This window comes from Oncorhynchus clarkii, chromosome 16 (genome assembly GCF_045791955.1).
Source record: "Oncorhynchus clarkii lewisi isolate Uvic-CL-2024 chromosome 16, UVic_Ocla_1.0, whole genome shotgun sequence".
NCBI lineage: Eukaryota > Metazoa > Chordata > Actinopteri > Salmoniformes > Salmonidae > Oncorhynchus > Oncorhynchus clarkii.
The window spans coordinates 42,076,164-42,094,535 of record NC_092162.1 but is presented as its reverse complement, the minus strand read 5'-3'; the positions used below and the strand labels follow the sequence as shown (position 1 = coordinate 42,094,535).

The 18,372-nt window shown below is 43.0% G+C and overlaps 1 protein-coding gene across 1 annotated transcript in view; it reads left to right on the top strand.

Moving 5' to 3' along the window:
• LOC139368495 (arf-GAP with coiled-coil, ANK repeat and PH domain-containing protein 3-like) overlaps positions 1 to 13,994 on the top strand; it is a 73,336-nt gene extending 59,342 nt beyond the window's left edge. Inside the window, exons 11-24 of the mRNA XM_071107463.1 lie at positions 3,297 to 3,412; positions 3,741 to 3,792; positions 4,248 to 4,348; positions 4,594 to 4,705; positions 4,924 to 5,132; positions 6,516 to 6,680; positions 6,862 to 7,079; positions 7,230 to 7,332; positions 7,463 to 7,563; positions 7,780 to 8,009; positions 8,409 to 8,518; positions 8,809 to 8,919; positions 9,125 to 9,186; positions 12,641 to 13,994. Of these exons, the coding sequence (XP_070963564.1) occupies positions 3,297 to 3,412; positions 3,741 to 3,792; positions 4,248 to 4,348; positions 4,594 to 4,705; positions 4,924 to 5,132; positions 6,516 to 6,680; positions 6,862 to 7,079; positions 7,230 to 7,332; positions 7,463 to 7,563; positions 7,780 to 8,009; positions 8,409 to 8,518; positions 8,809 to 8,919; positions 9,125 to 9,186; positions 12,641 to 12,747 (1,797 nt within the window). The 3' untranslated portion in view covers positions 12,748 to 13,994. The remainder of the gene's footprint in view (positions 1 to 3,296; positions 3,413 to 3,740; positions 3,793 to 4,247; positions 4,349 to 4,593; positions 4,706 to 4,923; positions 5,133 to 6,515; positions 6,681 to 6,861; positions 7,080 to 7,229; positions 7,333 to 7,462; positions 7,564 to 7,779; positions 8,010 to 8,408; positions 8,519 to 8,808; positions 8,920 to 9,124; positions 9,187 to 12,640) is intronic.
• Positions 13,995 to 18,372: the final 4,378 nt, after the last annotated feature.

Below are 18,372 nucleotides of genomic sequence, written 5' to 3'. Positions count from 1 at the left end.
AGCTCTGTACTCAGTAGCCTCTGACCTCTGACCTCTGTGGAACATGGCTGCTGGAATTAACGGTTTTCACCTGCATCCAACATCCATTCAACATCCATGCATCATCCATTCTAGTCTCCTTTCAATAATTGACTTATCAAATAAAGCACAGATGGGATTGCACCAGTAAATAGTTAATTCCTTTTTAGTCATCTGCACCTACTAATTGGTGTAATATGTCTGACCAGAGCCATGATACACAACTCTATGTCTGACTATCTCACAGGCTGCTGTTGCCCCTTCGACGTCCTTTCACATTCCACAGCTCCCAATCCCCCTCATCTGGCACAGCTCCGCTGCTGCCGGCATCCGGACAAGGATCAGCTCATATAACCTACGTTTAAGTTTATGGGGACACAACAAAGCTCTAACAGTAAATAAATAAATAAAAAGGAAGTTAAAGTAGCCTTTATTGTGAACCATTTGGTGTCTCTAGTTTTTTTTTAACACGGTGGCCCACCTGACTACATTGCTAACAAGATGCTCTGCTTCTATTCTTGTTGAATTATTGAACTGCCAGTCATTTCCCCCTCTGCATGATGCCAGATCATGAATAATGAATGGCCTTTATTGTTCGGTTAGCTTGCATACAGGAAATATTTGCTTCCCTTTTTCATAACATGTGTTGGGTTACTCTAAGGGCATTATGGTTATGGTAAGGACAAACGTTCTTGAAGGGTACTGGACTAATTGATAAGTGCATATTTGTGTAGACTACACTATATGGTAAATGTGCTGCTACTGACATGTTTTCTGTAGTGGCTTGCAATTTAGTTAGTTTACTCTTTGTTCGGGTCGATGGCAAAGTCTCAGCTTCTCAGTGGTGATTGCTTGATTAACTGGGCTGGTTGCCAGATGGAATCATAGGGACGCGGGCCGGGCTCCATTTATTGCGCGCTGCAGAACATTCACGGTGTCCGAGTGTTGAGGAGTCGTAAAAGTGTCCAACCAGCGCAGCGTGGATTCTGGTGTCACTTTAACAAAACTGCAAGTCTTTGGGTCTAGAGCGACTCTGATTTGGAAGTTCGACGTTCCGCGAATAAACTGGCAGCTGTATGATAATAAGATCTAATCCAAAGATCCACACAGTGACGGCAGCAGGCAGGTGCTATTGTGGAGCGCGCACATGTCTGTGTAGGGTAGTTATTCACGATGCGGTACTAACAGTCCCAGAATTGTTCAGCGATCAGAGGACTTAACGGACGTTTCGTTTGCAGCTCGACAGCGATGCCTATTCACTGAGCATTTGATTAGAGTTCCTACATTTTCTGTTATATTTTGGTTTGCCTATTTACATGTCCAATGCTGGATAACTTAAAACGTTTGAAAATGAAGATATTTGGACGGTTGGACCACACTCTGGTGGGTTGAGCTTTATTTTGTAGTCTATTAATCATTTTATTTCACTTCTACTTTGTATTGTTTTGATTGCATTTGCATTATGTTGCTTTATGGAGAGTTGACCTTTTGTGAAGAGAGGAGACCCATAATTTGAATACGGATATTTTTTTGTGTCGTAAAAATATGACTTGTTCATTTGTGTCATGGAGTATTGAACAGCATATTTAGAAATAGGCTAGTTTATGGTCAACAGCAACGCATTGTAAGATCAGACTGTAACAACAAATTGCACAACACATATTTGTGCACGTCAAAATGAGTAGTAGTTGTATCATTCAAACATGGAGTGACTAGTAGTTAATGGCGTGCTGCCCTGCTCAGTGCTGCTAATACCCCGTTATGAAACTCAACTGATCACAGTGTCGGATGGGATCTGACTGTGTGCACCGTCACTGGCGTTCGTTTATCTAGGTCAGCTATGGAGCTATTCTGAATCGTCCTAAAAGAAAGAAATGACAGATTGGACAGAGTCGTCAAACCTTCACCGTTTTTATTGCTTTTCATTATAGAACTAATTTATTCAGATGGAACTTGACCACGATGGGAAGATTGTGTTCAATAGGTTGTTTGTGTATTTGTCATGAAAAAGAACCCAAACTGAAGCTCGATCAATGTTCTGTACCTATTCACCTGTCCATGGGTGAGTGTCACAGGCAAAGTTTCAGGACATCAAATGATTCTAATCTAATACCTATTCTTTCTTTCTTATTCTTTCTTAATACTTGATTCTTTCTTAACATTGGGGTGGCAGGGTAGCCTAGTGGTTAGAGCATTGGACTAGTAACCGAAAGGTTGCAAGTTCAAATCCCCGACCTGACAAGGTACAAATCTGTCATTGAAAATAAGAATTGGTTCTTAACTGACTTGCCTAGTTAAATAAAGGTGTAAAAAATTGTCTCACAATGGACCTCCATATTCCTTCTCCGAGAACTCTTTCATCAAGACTATTCATTAATGAGACAATTGTGTCTTGGCAGAGGAAGCACTGTGATTTAATGGGCCAGACACTAAAATGTTTCTTTATTTCTGTTGAAGGCATGGTAACGGTTTTGTACATGTTGGTCTGTGTTGTGAGCCATGCCTTTATTTAAAGAAGGATGCACATCCTAGCTACTACTTTCTAAATTAAACCAAATAACTGTCTGAATTGGCACAACGATTCATGATTCCGCTGAGACTTGAGCCGACGGACTGCACTAGGACACTGAACCTCAAGTAGTTGCCTTTCAGTGTGTAGTTGGTGTAAATGAAGAATCTGTGAAAAGAGTAGGGGGGGGGGGGGTAGTAATTCTCTTCAGCCAGAAGATGCTTACACAACCATTTGCGTCAGAGTGAACATCTCAGATGGGAGTTCCTAAAGGGCACAGTGAATCGCTCTGTGAGGATGCACGGCACACTTTTCCCATCACATGCGCACACACGTGAATTGTGTTAACATGACTGCACAACTTTATGCATCTTTCATGGAGGGCTTATATCACATCCTGATCTTATGTGATGTCATAGTTCAAAAAAGCGCAGAAGAGACTCCATTTTAGTGGTTCTCAAACCTCTCCTTTGGACCCCCTAGACTTTTCACAATCTTGTTGTAGCCCTGAACTATCTCACCGGATTCTCCTTTTATAAAGGGATTGTTGAATAGTTGACGAATTGAATCAGGCGTACCAGCTCTGGAATCGATCAAATACATGGAACGGCTAGGGTCCCCGAGGAGGAGTTTGAGAACAACTGCTTCATTCACTGTCCCTCTCAAATGCGTTCCCTCACTGATCAGTGAAATACCCTCATTTTTTCCTATGTTGAGTGGCCACAGGGTTAACTTGGGGTCCCCTTTTTGTCTCTCTCAACTCTGACAGGACTTCTCGTATGACGACTCAAAGGTGGAGTTGTTCAACGTGGACGCTCCCAATGGCGTGGTGATGGAGGGGTACCTGTTCAAGAGGGCCAGCAATGCTTTCAAGACCTGGAACCGGTAACTAGATGACTGACGAGTAGCCATCACTAAACCAGCCACACTCTGGCTTCAAATCTATTTATGCAGTATGACAGTAATCCTGTTGATTTGGTCTCTACCTTGGCAATGGTATGTTTTGTGGATATTGTATAGGATATCAAGACATACCATAGGGAACTAAAGAAATACAGTCTATTCACTAGGAAACCAATGGCCATACTTGCTAGCATTGAGTTACCTTGGTTAGAGACCCCCATCGCAGGACATAGTGGAGATCTATAATATATACTGTCTGTAGAAACATATCCATTTGACATCCATCTGTTATTCATTTCTTGTTTTTCAGGCGGTGGTTTTCCATCCAGAACAGTCAGCTGGTCTATCAGAAGAAGCTGAAGGCTAGTCCACATAACCACCAGCTATCATCTTTATAGGTCCCTGGGGGGGTGGGGTTGAGTGCAACTTTAATGGGGTATAGAGCTGCTCTGAAAGTCACAGTGATCTACATTGGCGAAACGCAACCCTCCCTCATTTAACACTGACTGCATTAGGGCAGAGGACCGTTACAGGATACTCCTCAAGAGTCCTGTCCAAAGACTGCGATGGATGGCTGTGTGTGTTAACCCCATCCTACGGCCTTACATCGACCCTCGCATGAATCCATAGTGGGATATAGAATGTGAGCGTCAGTGTACTCATATGCACATTGGCTCAAAAGGGGAAAGGTGCTCAACTTGGGAATCCAAACGACATGTCTTACTTTACTCCAGGACACATTGGACATAATGTTGGTGTGATGAATAATTTAACTGATTTGACTGACCGGGCCTTTTTCACTGTTACTGACCAATAGGATTCCCTGACGGTGGTGGTGGAGGACCTCAGGCTTTGCTCTGTCAAGCCCTGTGAGGACATTGAGAGGAGGTTCTGCTTCGAGGTTGTCTCCCCCACCAAGTATGTTCTTCTTCGTGCCCTTCTATTAAGGAATGAGCTGTAAACTCAATTCACCTTTGTTCCAAGGGATTTGTCTTACACATGCATTCAATTTATTTAAATCCCTTGAGGTGACATTTTTAAGAAAATGTCCAATAAGATTTCTTCTAAATAATTCGCCTCCTTCTAAGAGGGCCAAGGGGCTATCGTTTTGTACTGTTGAGAGACTGTGTGTTGTAATATGGGGCTGTCTTTCCATTCTACAGGAGCTGTATGCTCCAAGCGGAGTCGGACAAGCTTCGGCTAGCCTGGATCCAAGCAGTGCAGGCCAGCATTGCCTCGGCATACAGGGAGAGCCCAGACTACCATTATGTCGAAGTCAGTTGGTCCATCTATCGTAAACATAACTGTCAAACAAACAATGATATTCTCTTTACTTTCTCACCACGACACATCATTTATAAGCTTATATGCTTGCATGAAGTGATAGTCATTTGTGAGCTATCTAAAATCAAGAGTCTCATGCCTCAAGAGAATGATTGCATGCCTCTGTTATGCTCCGTTTGCCATGTGCGCGTGTCTCGTCTCACCACTAGCGCCTGGACAGGACCGCCTCGCCGTCTGTCAGCAGTATCGACTCGGCCAGTGAGCCTCGGGAGCGTAGCATGAGGGGGGAGAGTATTCTGCACCGCATCCAGTGTCTCCCGGGCAACGAGTATTGCTGTGACTGTGGCCAGGCTGACCCGCGCTGGGCCTCCATCAACCTGGGCATCCTGCTTTGCATCGAGTGCTCCGGCATCCACAGGTAATGTCAGTTTGTATGGAGGTCAGGGCATCCTGCTCTGGCATCCACAGGCACTGTGTCTGGATGGACTGGAGACATCTGAGTCACCTCAGTTTATATAGAGCATAATAAAAGCTATAGTCTTATGAGTTATATTCTAAATATATTAGCTCAAAGTATAGCTCTATTTTAGCTCGTATAAGTTTAGTATAGCTAGCTTGGCCTGCCGAGAGCGACTACATAAAGGCATACTACACTGGCCACGCATACTGTTGTATGGTCTACTCTAGACCTAAGCTCCTTTTCGTTGTAGATCAATGGATGTAATGTAGTAGCAGCAGATTGTAGCGTAGGGCGAGGGATCATTTTAAGGGGTCACTTGTAACTGTTTCAGACCATGTTTCTTACCATGTGCTGGTCTCTTGGCTCTGAGAATATGAAAGAGTCCCAATGACCAAAAGGGTGCCTTAGCCTTACCTTGTTATCTGCTAGTATAGGGCACGTTCTGCCCCCCCCCCCCCCCCCCACTGGGTTTGCTAGGCTGCTTAACTCTACTTATGGGATCACGCTGTGTTTGATTGGAAGAGCTCATTGAGTGAGTAGACAGGATGGGAGTTAGACGATAAGCACCACAGCACTGAGACACTCTGAATATAATGGCATCCCTTTGGTGAAAGTACGCAATTGTTGACTAACCGGGCCAAAGCAAGCCGAAGATTCCTGTCTAATACCTGTCTGTCCTTAATACTGTGGCTCTGTTGACTCTAGAACTGCATTCATCATAGCTGTACCCCGCTAGGGTATTTGTCAAGCATTAGGCTAGATGGGGAAAGTTTTCCTCCTTTTACAGTTTACTGCAGAGATGCAGCAATTATCAACGCTTATGTAATCACCACCTCCCCTGGACCATCTGCTGAATATTCATGATCTGTTTCTCTCAGAGCCTGTCTTCTCACAGTGCTGAGATGAGATCACATGAGGTTTCCCATTAGAGTGGCGGAGGGATACAGAGACACTCTCTCACACAGTTTTTCTTTTTTGGTATGCCGTGCAGCAGTTGCCTGGATACCAAAAGGTTTTGTTCGTGGAGCGGAGATTTGCATGACATTGAGGGCAGCTACTCTGTTTCCAAGGGGATAACGCCCGTGTGATTTGAAACCCCTACTGCAGCTTTTCAACTGTCATGGAGCTTCCTGTGTTGCTTATTAGGGGAGGCTATTACGTCTGCCTTCTTAATGTTGTTATAAGCAAAGCAAGGGTGAAAAAAATATGTGCGTCGTGTTGTTAGCAACACTAACTTCAAATGCTTCTTACCCAATAATAATTCTAGCCACGGAACTTGAAGACATACAGGATTCAAATGCCATCACGTTAAGACTAGTTGTGTCTTGGTCTCTGTTGCAGGAGTTTGGGGGTTCACTGCTCCAAGGTGCGCTCTCTAACGTTGGACTCATGGGAACCTGAGTTACTCAAGTTAATGTGCGAGCTGGGTAACAGTGTCATCAACCACATCTATGAGGGAGCATGTGAGGAGCAGGGCCTGAAGAAACCAGGGCCCTCAAGTTCCAGGTAAGAACTGCCACACCCTATTCAAATGCCCCCCCTCCCCCCCTTGAATATTTAGATGATCAATTATTTCCCCCCAGATTATTGGTGGAGACTGGGAATGTCCTCTGAGCAACTGTGTATATTTGATGGTTAGATGCTAGGGTCATTGTGATCAATCAATATTCCATGCTATCTTCTGCAGGCAAGAGAAGGAGGCGTGGATCAAATCTAAGTACGTGGAGAAGAAGTTCCTGAAGAAGTTGGGGGCCACCGAGGTGCTGGTGAACGGCGGGCGAAAGTCAGCGCGCCGGTGGAGTGTGAAGAAGTGCCGGAGACACAACAGTGCCACCACAGTGCCCAAGACCCGACGGAAATATCGCCAGGAGCTTGGTAGCGCCTCCCCTGCCACCCTCTCCTCGGGTACTCTAATTGCTCTCCTGCCACTAGAGAAAGGATACCTTGTTTATCTTTGTATTTGTTATTCCCAATCGTGCTAAACCATCAGTTGACAATGACAACCCAGTACATAAGACATTTAACATTTACACATTCCCTCCTTGTGCTTAACAGCGGCTTCAGCTCTAGAGAGGAAGTTCCGGCGAGAGTCACTGTTTTGTCCAGATGAGCTGGACAACCTCTTCTCTTACTTCGACACGGGATCTGGGCCTCGTAGTAAGTTACCTACCCGTCTAATATACAAACACTACACCCTAAACCACAGAGATACTTGAATCCTTTATGTGGTGTGTAAAATGAAATAACTAGAAGCAACGCTAACGTGCCCATGGCTTGGCTCCTATTGGCCCTGCAGGTCTGAGCAGTGACAGTGGCCTGGGTGGCAGTACAGACGGCAGCACAGACATCCTAGTGTTCGGCTCAGTGGTGGACAGTGTCACAGAGGAGGGTAAGAGAAACACATACGGGTAACTGATGGAATGGGGGAAAAAATGTGCAACATATATGTTCAGCCATCGTTTTGAAATGTCATTTTCAGAAAACCTGACAATTGATCTCAATCATCCTTAATTGCCCTTGAGGGGATAAATAAAGTTGTATTGAATCCTAGTTGTCGCGGTTGTTGTTCTGGATTTGTAACTCTGCTGCTTCTGTCTCTCTGCAGAGCGTGAGGTGTCAGAGGACTCTAGCGGAGAGGCTGAGATGGAGCCGGAGCCTGAGACCCAGTCGGACCCAGAGGATAGGCGTGAGCTCCACCCTGGGGCGCTGCTTTACAAGGCCTCCCAGGCACGCAACCTGCCCGTCATGGCCGAGGCGCTGGCCCACGGGGCTGAGGTCAACTCCGTCAACGACGAGGATGATGGCAAGAGCCCACTCATACAGGCTGTGATTGGGGTGAGCCATTGTAATAACAGGCAGGCTTGTTCTTAGTACACTGGCAAAGGCAGTCCTTGTCGTTCATGATGAATAGCGCTAAAGGCATCTTGCTGAAATGTTCTTCTTCAGTGGCCTCAACTGACAGCACTGCAACATACATGAATGTGTGCATCTATCCATACAGGATGTCTATGCATGATCACAATATTCTAAATATGCACAACGTATTGGGAGCATATTTAGAGTGTGCAACTTTCTGTAATTATTTTAATACAGTTTTTAATACATTTTTGGGTGTGCGTCAGCTTGTGCGTTTTTACTGACCACAATATTCTGTCACATTTTATATGCGCTTTATTTGGCCATATGGAGAGAGACTCACAACGTGTGTGTGTGTGTGTGTGTGTTCCATTCCAGGGCTCTTTGATAGCCTGTGAGTTCCTGCTCCAGAATGCAGCTGACGTCAACCAAAGAGACGCAAAGGGGAGGGGGCCACTGCACCACGCCACATATCTGGGACACACAGGGTGAGTAGTGCCAAGGCATAACACGTTCCCTGTTTCTTTCCTTACTATCGTCAATGTTCTTTTTGAGTCACTCGTGAACATTTTTAAAGAATAGTTTTCATGGTCAATGATGTAGCTTGCAAAGCAGATTATTGTTCGGTTCTTTTTTTTTTTTTTTCATTCATATTGTTCCTCGTGCTAGATGGCATAAGGGACGAAGCTGCAGGGTCCAGTTCTGTTTATGCTGATTTAAATGTGGGAGCGTTCAGTGCATGTTCCCGTCTGATCCGTCTCCATGCTGCCCTCTACAGGCAGGTGTGTTTGTTCCTGAAGAGAGGAGCCACGCAGAACGACGGGGACGAGGATGGCCAGGATCCTCTGAGTATCGCTGTGCAGGCAGCCAACGCAGACATCGTCACCTTGTGAGTTTCAGTGGGACACAACACCCTTGTCCCTCAACTTACTCAGCCTCACACGATCCTTTGAAATGCATGTTATGACCGGGGGTTAGCTTGCTAGACGACTGTAGCTCCTCACTTCTGGCTAGTATGAGTGGATCCATCTGACATGTTGTGTTCCATCCCTCCCTCTTTCCTTCTCTCTCCCACCTCCCTTTTTTCCCCCAAGGTTGCGTCTGGCCAGGATGAACGAGGAGATGCGGGAGTCGGAGGGACCGTTCGGCCAGCCAGGTCAATACCCCACCAGCAGCCCCACTGAACAGCAGTATAAGAAATGCATACAAGAGTTTATCTGTCTCAACATAGCTGAGTGCTAGAAGTCAGTCACACTTCCTGGTCCAATTCAGTCTTTCCCTTTCTGGTCATGGTTGAAGGGGAAGCCAATAGCATACCAGGACTGTGGCGGGACAGGCCTGTCGGGAATCTTGTGCAGGAAGGAACGTAGTCCAAAACACACATTTCTCTACCAGATTCCCTACACGCTACTGTCCCTCCCAGCTTTATGGTTCTTCTCTTAAAAAACCTGTTTCACCCAGTGCTGCAGACTAACATTGTTCAAACGAGGCCAGACCAGAATATGCCAACTACTATTCCTTATCAACGGCATAGGATGTCAGTATCATTAACTCTTATCATGATGTCAAAACTGTACTGTTGACTTGGACTGGCAACATTTAGTTCAGAGATAGGTCATTTGTCAACAAATGGTTAGGGACCAACTTTATAATCGAGTTTCTAAGTGAATTTAAATCATAATGTAACCTACCTAATAATCATGTCAAGTGGATGAATTCAGCTGCTCTTTATTCATTTGGAGAGGGGACAGGTGTTTGCGTGCGGTTTTCAAGGTAGGGTAGTGTGCTCCGAACCAAAGACCAGATCAGACCAATATGCTGCACGATACTTTCATCAAGCTACTCTGCCTGCTCATGTAACGATACCAAAGCAGCACACGAGTAGTCTTGTCAAGGGTATAAAAACAGACCTTCATTTCAAGGCCTGTAAAGTTGTTGTCGTTCTAGCTTGTCGGTTCTGCTCCAGCTGTGTTGTGTTGTGGCATGAGGTGGTTCTTCAGTACACGCACGCTGTGTGGAAAAAAAAAAAGAGGCGTGTACTTGTGAATTTCATTATGGTGATTAGCCAGGATAACAATGAAGCTAAGGAACAACTGTGATTGAGTGTAGATGATATGGATTATTTTATCATTTCATAGATTTTTAAAGCGACATTATGCACTTTTCCTACCAACAATGATTTGAATTTCATTTAGTTACTTTTCGTTATTTTCATTTAGTAGTGTAGGTTTTCTCCCTTAATTTATGATGAACTGCCCAGAGCAATAGTGCAATGATAATTTAAATACAGATACTCTGTATTTTTTGTATTCATTTTATCAATACGATGCAGATGGTATTTTTTTAACTGGATATATTTTGTTAGATTTTATTTTCCTGAGCACTCACACGCACAAGGCCAGTTAACCTTCACTGTCATTTCTTCACTTCTCTTCTTGGAAAAGACAACCACAACTCCCAATCTTATAATAGAAAATGACCGAGATTTACCTTAAACTGCGATGAGATGGAGTTTTTTTTTTATATATATATATAATATGAAAATTCACATGTATTGGGTACAGTATTTGTATATGTTTGTCGAAAATATTGACTTATTATGGTATTCTGATGTATCATGGCTTTACAGTATTAGATTAGTTCTGGGTTTCTTGGTTGAATAGTGCATGGGTTGCCGGTGCCCAGGTCTTTCAAAGCCATGTTGGTTTTGTTTACTTCATTCATCTGTGTATGGTAATATTTTATATATTGTTAAAAGAAAATAACTGCGTGATGTGCTGCCAAATCATGAGAACTGTACATAAAAAGACATTACAGATCAGTTAGATCTGTGGTCTATAATCAAACTGAAACTAAAAACAGATATATTGGATAGAATACCCCATAATATACAGGCATAGTTTCCCAGGCCTATGAGAACGGGAGAGAAAGATTGGTCCATGCAAATATGCCAGCTTTCCCTCTAGCTCCTCTGAATACCAACAGAATACCCCCTTCTCTGTAAGCACTGCCCGTGTACACACTATATATGCCGTGTGTACATAGTGAGAGGGTGACCACAGTGCCCAGGTTTAATTTGATACTGTGCAGTTGTTTACTACCATTTTGAAATCATCTTAAACAGGAAATGTAATTAGTTGTCCTCGCTTAAGGCTAGTAACAACTTATGTTTGGCATTGTGTTTGTGTTGCTTGAGTTTACTTCAAGCCAAAGACCACACAAAGTTCAAGTCATTTGAGGAGAAAATATTGAGTAGAAAAGAAGAGACCAAGAGTAGTGAATCTTATGAAATATCTGGGAAACAATGTTATGACTAAACAATATCGATGATTTGCATCAAGCCACTAAAGGTTTACATGTTGTACAGTGTATGTATGAGTCAGTGGATTGATTAAACTATTGGTTGACTAGGTGACTGTTCTGCTGTAAATATGCTAAAAACTATTAACACTTAAAACTGCTTGCTTCTATCTTCTGTATTTTCATTTTTGTGTTTCTGACTTAAATCTGTACATTTTCTTTGTATATTGTTAGAGAACACGTGTCTCTGGATATCTTTGTGCAAGTTACACTACTGCTACCGTTTTATGTTCATTCCCTTTTCCTAATATCTTCTAAAATGAGAAAATACTGAAAATAAATGAAAGATGTGATTCAAAGCCTGACTTCTCCCGCTGCTTCTTGATTCATTTATTCTGTTCTTTTATATATCACCGTTATAACACTTTCCCTCTGTCACTACAACTAACCGCATTAACCTGAACTGGCACTGTACCTATTAGTCAACACATTTTCAGAGATTAGAAACGTTGTCCTCTGACATTTAACTCACGTATGGATTCAAATGAGTTCTATGATGAATCCAGTTTGCCCCTATAACATTAGTGATTTACAAAACCTTACTTGTTTCAGCGCTTTGTTTTCAATTTCTCACCTGTAGGTGGTGTGCTGCTTAAAGAAAAAGTTCACCCATTTTGAATGTTATTGTTTTGGTGCATCTCTGAGGGATGTTCTATTGATTCCCGGGGTCATTTCATGTTTTCACGTGTATCTTGAGTTATTGGCGTTCAAGTAGGCAGAAATCTGGCTGATATGACGTAGCGTCATGACAAAGCCGCTCTCACTACACTGGAAGTTAATAGGAATATGACTTTTAGATCGCGAAAACATCCATCATGTCAGATTTCAATACTGGCCGATGTCAACTCGGGAGGATGTCTTCTCTCGTATGAGCCATTGATCATAGACACACACACAGGAAGAGACTGGAATGTTATTTTTAATTAGTCGAGCTGAGAATTTCTCAGGAGGTCGAAAGGAGTTCGACTGGCTGTAACCATGGTCACCAGAAAACTGAAGCTTGAGAATTTAGAAATCGAGTGAAGCCGAGCGTCTTGGTGCCTAGACTGTCGTTTTGTTCCTCGGTTGATTTATCTAGATTAGAGGCTCTTTCATTTTTGAAAATCATTTCAGGTTTTGAACAATCGATGTCATGTTTTTTTTAAACACAAATTCTACATTATTGTACGGTAGGCCTACTGTTATTTACCAGATCGATTTAATGCAATTCTTGATGATAATGTTCTGTTACATTGCTATCCTTTTTTCAGGAGACACTACTTACCTGGATATCTTCCGAGAGTTTTCTCACATGGCCTCACACAACCCAGAGAAGCTGAAGCGGAGGAGTGTGCATTTCAGACACTCTTTCAGGTAGCCCACGGGGGGATGAGATGTCTGGGAAGTCATACTTGAAGAGTGCAACAGTCACTTTCCTTACATCATTACAGATTTGCACAGTGAATCTAGCCCCCTCATATTCCCCTGTCTCTCAGATCCTCAACTCATAAATGTTCTTCACAAATGAGAACCACTATTGCCCTCTTCCAAATTGCCCCACAACAGCTATTATCTCTACTGATAATCCCAATACCACCTCACACTAAATTACTCCGCTCATTTTACTGGTAAAACCACTTTTGTCAACATGCACTATAGTATATGGGAGATGCCTAGAAATGTTGCCTCTGAAAGCATAGGGAGATGCTATCAAGAATTGTTGTCACTGTGCTACAAACATCTGTGGATTCTTAGATGATGTTCACGTATTACTTCTTTGACAGAAGATGTTGATGCTTTTCAGCAATTGGGAAGCGTATTTTGTTGGAGAATGCTGTATGTTACAAATGTGTGAGATGCGTATTCTGTTATCAAATCAATCCTTTTGTTTTGATACCGTTTTGTGATGTAGCCTGTACTCGCTTTCTGAGGATTTGCTGGACTTGTCCTCTCTTATTTACCGCACGACATCGTTTTTAAGCGTTGCTGTTCAACGTTAACTGTAGATGAATCCTAGCACTTAACAGTTTCTCATCCTGTGTTCTAGATATAGATGTCAGGAGCCTTTAAGCATTATACGTTTTCTTTGTGTGCTCAGATCAGCTTGATTAATTTGTTCAATGTACCTGACTCATTATAGGAATATAAGCATATTATTTACATCGCAAAATGTTTCGTGTTTTTTTGTTGTCTTCAGCTGTGTGTAATGCATGACTTTGGTCCATTTTTATCTTTCTTACACATAAACAAACTTGAATTAAGCAGCAATGCCTCTACACTACAGCCTATAGGCTAAATGGATAGGGTTGTTTACTGCGTGTACCATCCAGTTCTTTGAAATGTGTTATAATGTCAGTATTATTTTTAAAATACGTTTTGTTTTTATCCTGGAACTATATGGAAGGTGATTTTTGATATTGACTATGCTGGTATAGTCTTAATTTTTGATGAAATGTAATGACAAATCTCTTTATATTCATACCACTATGAATTTCAATGCAGATATTGTATATAAACGCTGTAGAGGCAAAATGCTAATATATCTGAAAGGAAAGTTATTTTGTCATGAATATTTTTGGAAGATGTATGCCTCTTGAAGGGTGAAAATAAAGAAAGTCTCTTAAATCTGACTGTTTTTTTGTTGACACAATGGTTTGTTGCCTGACTGGCAGTTAAACAAATTATACAAGACTGATGTGTCCATATTTCTGAAACTAATTATGTTTAAGGCCAGGCGCCACAGGCTGAAATGACATTTTTGCATCTACCGATCTACCAATTTTGAGATTTCTTTGGTATTTTGGTCCATCAATATTAGTATTTTCAAAAAGTAAACATACAAATGTTAACTTGATGAAAATATATATACTTTCTTTAGTTCATCATACTACCGTCATCAATTTTCAATCATTTCAAAGCTCACTACATTAAATTACACATAATTTAAAAGCCCATTTCATAGAGAATGTTACAAACTGGAATATATTTAGTAACTTATTTTGAAGAGATGGTGATTGGGTCTAGTGTTTGATAGTTTAAATTCAGTGTTCTTGTCTAACTGCCATTTCCTGAAACATTTTCTCTTCAGAAGCATCTGCATTCACCAAATGGTGTATGGTTATCCTTAGATATATTCTCCAGACTTGCCCAGATGGAATTGTTGAAATGTTATCAATTCTTTATTCTAGATAACATTTTCTTTGGAAGAATTTGCCAAAAATGCATTTTACAAGCATGTCTTAACTATTTTACAAATAGAAGGATGAAAAAAAGTATTTATCCACAATCTGCTCTGGATAAGTCCAAAACCAAAATATTTTGACTGGCTTCAATACAGTGTCCAGGAAAATGGATTTGCGCAATACGCAAATATGCACATATTTAATGATATATTTTCTAATTTGCATATTTTAATAAAATATTTAAGTTTATTTTATTCCAAAAATAATTACATTTGTGTCTATATTCAACTGGTAAAAGTATATATAATATGATTCTTAAAAATATGACCATTGGCTGGCAGCACTCTGATGAGTTTGAGAGTCAGAAGAGCACGGCATAGAAAGGCAGTTTGAGAGACTAACCATATTTCCATCCGAGTACCATATATAAAAAAATCATGACAGCTGTGATAGAAACTGGAAGTGTTGGTACAATTTTATAAATGCCGATAGATCATTATTTAGTTCAATATGGAGGGATCTTTTTGTGTCAGTAAAATAAATTATTTAAGAAATAGCAGTGGAACCGCCCGATGCACATATATAGCCTAACCATCATATCGAAGTAAACTTGTGGTCAAGTTATGCTGTGTGGTCCTCCCACTACGACTCAGTAATAAATTATAATGAACTTCACAGTGTGGTGAAAGTACATGGTGATGAGCTTGAGCTTTCCAATAAATATTGAGGGTCTTAAACTCTTATTCTGGTAATATGATGATCAATGCTTGGCTGCCATTTGACAAATAAAAATTATCTTGCTCTTTTGCCAATAACAATCTCATCATGTAGGCTATACCCACACTGCATCTGCAGGCTTTTGGCCAGAGTGCACAAGGTTGAGTAATAATAACAACAAAATCATACCGGTGATGTGACAGTTTGGGAGGATGTGCCTCTGCGTTTCATGTAAAACCATACATCAATAAGACTCAGCGCAACAGGAAAGTACTGATGGTCTTCCAGGTATTCGTTGAAACATAGTTACATTCGTAACTTTCCGTTCTATTTCATACCTTTCAGACCATCAGTACAGTTGAAAGTATGGATGACTCATACCAACAAGGTCTCGAGGAATAGAACCACTAACCTTTGATTAATGCGCCGATGCCACTGGGAGAATGGTAGACCCCATTGTTTGGCAGGATGCGACGTTGACCTTGTAAAATCTTGAGAACGTGCAGGGGACATCAACAATCCAATGTGAAAGCCTCTGCTTGGACAATACAATGCCTTTTGATTTCCCACTGAAGCCCAGGAAAAACACCTTGTAAGAATTTGCCGATGAGGCCGTGGACTCGTCGCTTTACCATCGATGCGTAAATGGTTTGCTGGTATGACTGAGACATTCACCTTCAAGGTCAAATTAGAGCGACCTGTGTCCAATAGTGACTGAAGGAAGCTCAGTATATGACAGGTACGGAGCAAGACACCGGGTCCTCTGCCCTGGTAGAGCTCCATTTGGTAAACAGGTTCCAGGGATCAGCATGCATCATCCTGCTTGATAGTGCTCTGGCGTTCTGTAAAGTCTCAATGACAGTGGGATCGCAGCCGATCAGTAGAGGGTTGGGCTCTTCAGAGGCTACAACCATAGATGTAATTGGTCTGGGCTGGGATGCCATATCCTCTGGTCCAACTTTGAGAGCAAGTCTTGTCTAGGTGGCAGCTGCCATGGCTCTCCCTCCAGAAGACTGAGGGGGGTTGGAAACCAGGGCCTGTGCAGGGTTTCTAAGATCAAGGGTAGTCGGAGGGAAAGCATACAGCAGGCCCCCTGGCCATGTGTGTGCTAAGGCATCCATGCCCAGGGGGCTGTTTGTCTCTGCCAGAGAGAACCAGTGAGCAGTGGGATGTTTGCTCTGAGGCGAACATATCTGCTGTTCTGAACTGCTGCCATATCATCTTCACTACTTGTGGGTGAAATCTCCATTTCCCCGGGGGCGGTTTCTGTCCCAACAAGAAATACGCCACCTCGTTCACCTTGCCTGGCAGATGGATGTCTCGTAGGTTTGGCAGTTGTGGTAGGGCCCATGTCAGGAGATGTTGAGCCACCTGTAGGGACCGTACAGACCTACCTCTGATCGCATCAAGATATGTTTGTGTTTGAGAACAGGCAGAAAGTGTTTCAGAGCGAGGTAAACTGTCCAATGTTCTAGCATGTTGGTGTGCTCTTTCCTCCAGGGGGGGAACCACTCTCCACGTACAGTCCTGTGTTGCCACACTGCTCCCCAGCCTGTTAGTGAAGCATCGGTCATCACTACTTCCCGCCTTGATGGAATTGATCTGAGAGGGATACCTGTAGTCAGGTAGGTTCTCTTTTTCCACGGCCACAGAGTAGAGTAGCACGCCCTTGTCGCTCGGATTTTGGTGTGTCTGTCCTGCTTGGGGTCCAAGCGGAATTTGTTGAACCACACTTGAAGTGGTCTTAAAGACAGCAGGCCTTACGGTGTCACCCCGGAGGACGTCACGAGCATGTCCATCAGTTGTTGGAATGTTCATACTTTCACCAATGCTTTCAACTGGAATTGTTGCAGGAGTGGAAGAATGCTGTCCACACACTGAGGTGTTAAACTTGAACTTTTGGTTTGGTGTGAAGTTGCACTTTTCGTTGATCACAGTAAGACCCTGTGTATTTATGTGGGTCAGTGCTGTGCTCTCGGCCACACGTTCATGAGAGGGGGCGCAGATGAGCCAGTCGTCAAGGTAAGAAAGGATCTTAATCCCCTGTAGGTGGAGGAAGCTCAGGGCTGCATTCATGCATCTTGTGAAGACAGGCGGAGCCAGGGAGAGGCTAGGGTAATACTACAAACGGGTATGCCTATGCCTAGGTGAACTGCAAGAAAACGTCTGTGTTCAGGTAACACAGGGACGTGGAAGTATATGTCCTTTAAGTCCAGGGACGTGAACCATTCCCCTGTAGCTACGTTGACTATCCGAAACATATGAAAGGGGAGAACTGGATGAAAGCCTCAGTCTTTCTTCAGAACCAGGAAATAGGAAATAGCTTGCTGTTCTGATGCTTTTACTCTTGTGATTGCGCCCTTCTCTAAGAGAGATGTAATCTCCTGGCTGAGGGTGAAAACTTTCAGGGGGTCTGTGACTGAGGTCATACTTACCCCTGAGTATGGTGGGGATTGGCGTCAGAACTGCAGCTTGTACCCCTGTGAGAGGGTCCTCACCATGGGTCGGAGGAGTATGATGCACAGTAGGCCAGGTGCTGCTGTGTAAACTGGCCAAGGGCCAACCCCTGCCATTCAGTTTCTGCCCCACAGCTGTTTGTGCCCGACCTCACTAATGCTCTTGTGGCTGAATGGAAGCAAGTCCCCATGTGGCCGATGTGAAATGGCTAGCTAGTTAGCGGTGGTGCGCGCTAAAAGTATTTCAGTCGATGTGGCTTTCGTGGTGTGATGGGTAACTATGCTTCCTGAGTGACTGTGGTTGATGTGTGCAGAGGAAGCTATACTGTTACACCCACAGCAATGTTCCAGCATCTAGTGGAAAGCCTTCCCAGAAGAGTGGAGGCTGTTATATCAGCAAAGGGGGGACCAACTCCACATTAATGCCTATGATTTTGGAATGATGTTCCAGAGCAGGTGTCCACATCCTTTTGGTCATGTAGTGTATCGTTGCAAATAGAAATAGGAGACATGGTCTGACCTAAGGTTTTATATGAACCATGGCGGCATGACTTTTATTATTACTCAACCTGCGAGGAGCGTGAGGGACATATCCCTCGTTCAAAACTGGGAACTCACAGCTGGGAACCATAAATCTCCGACTTCCGA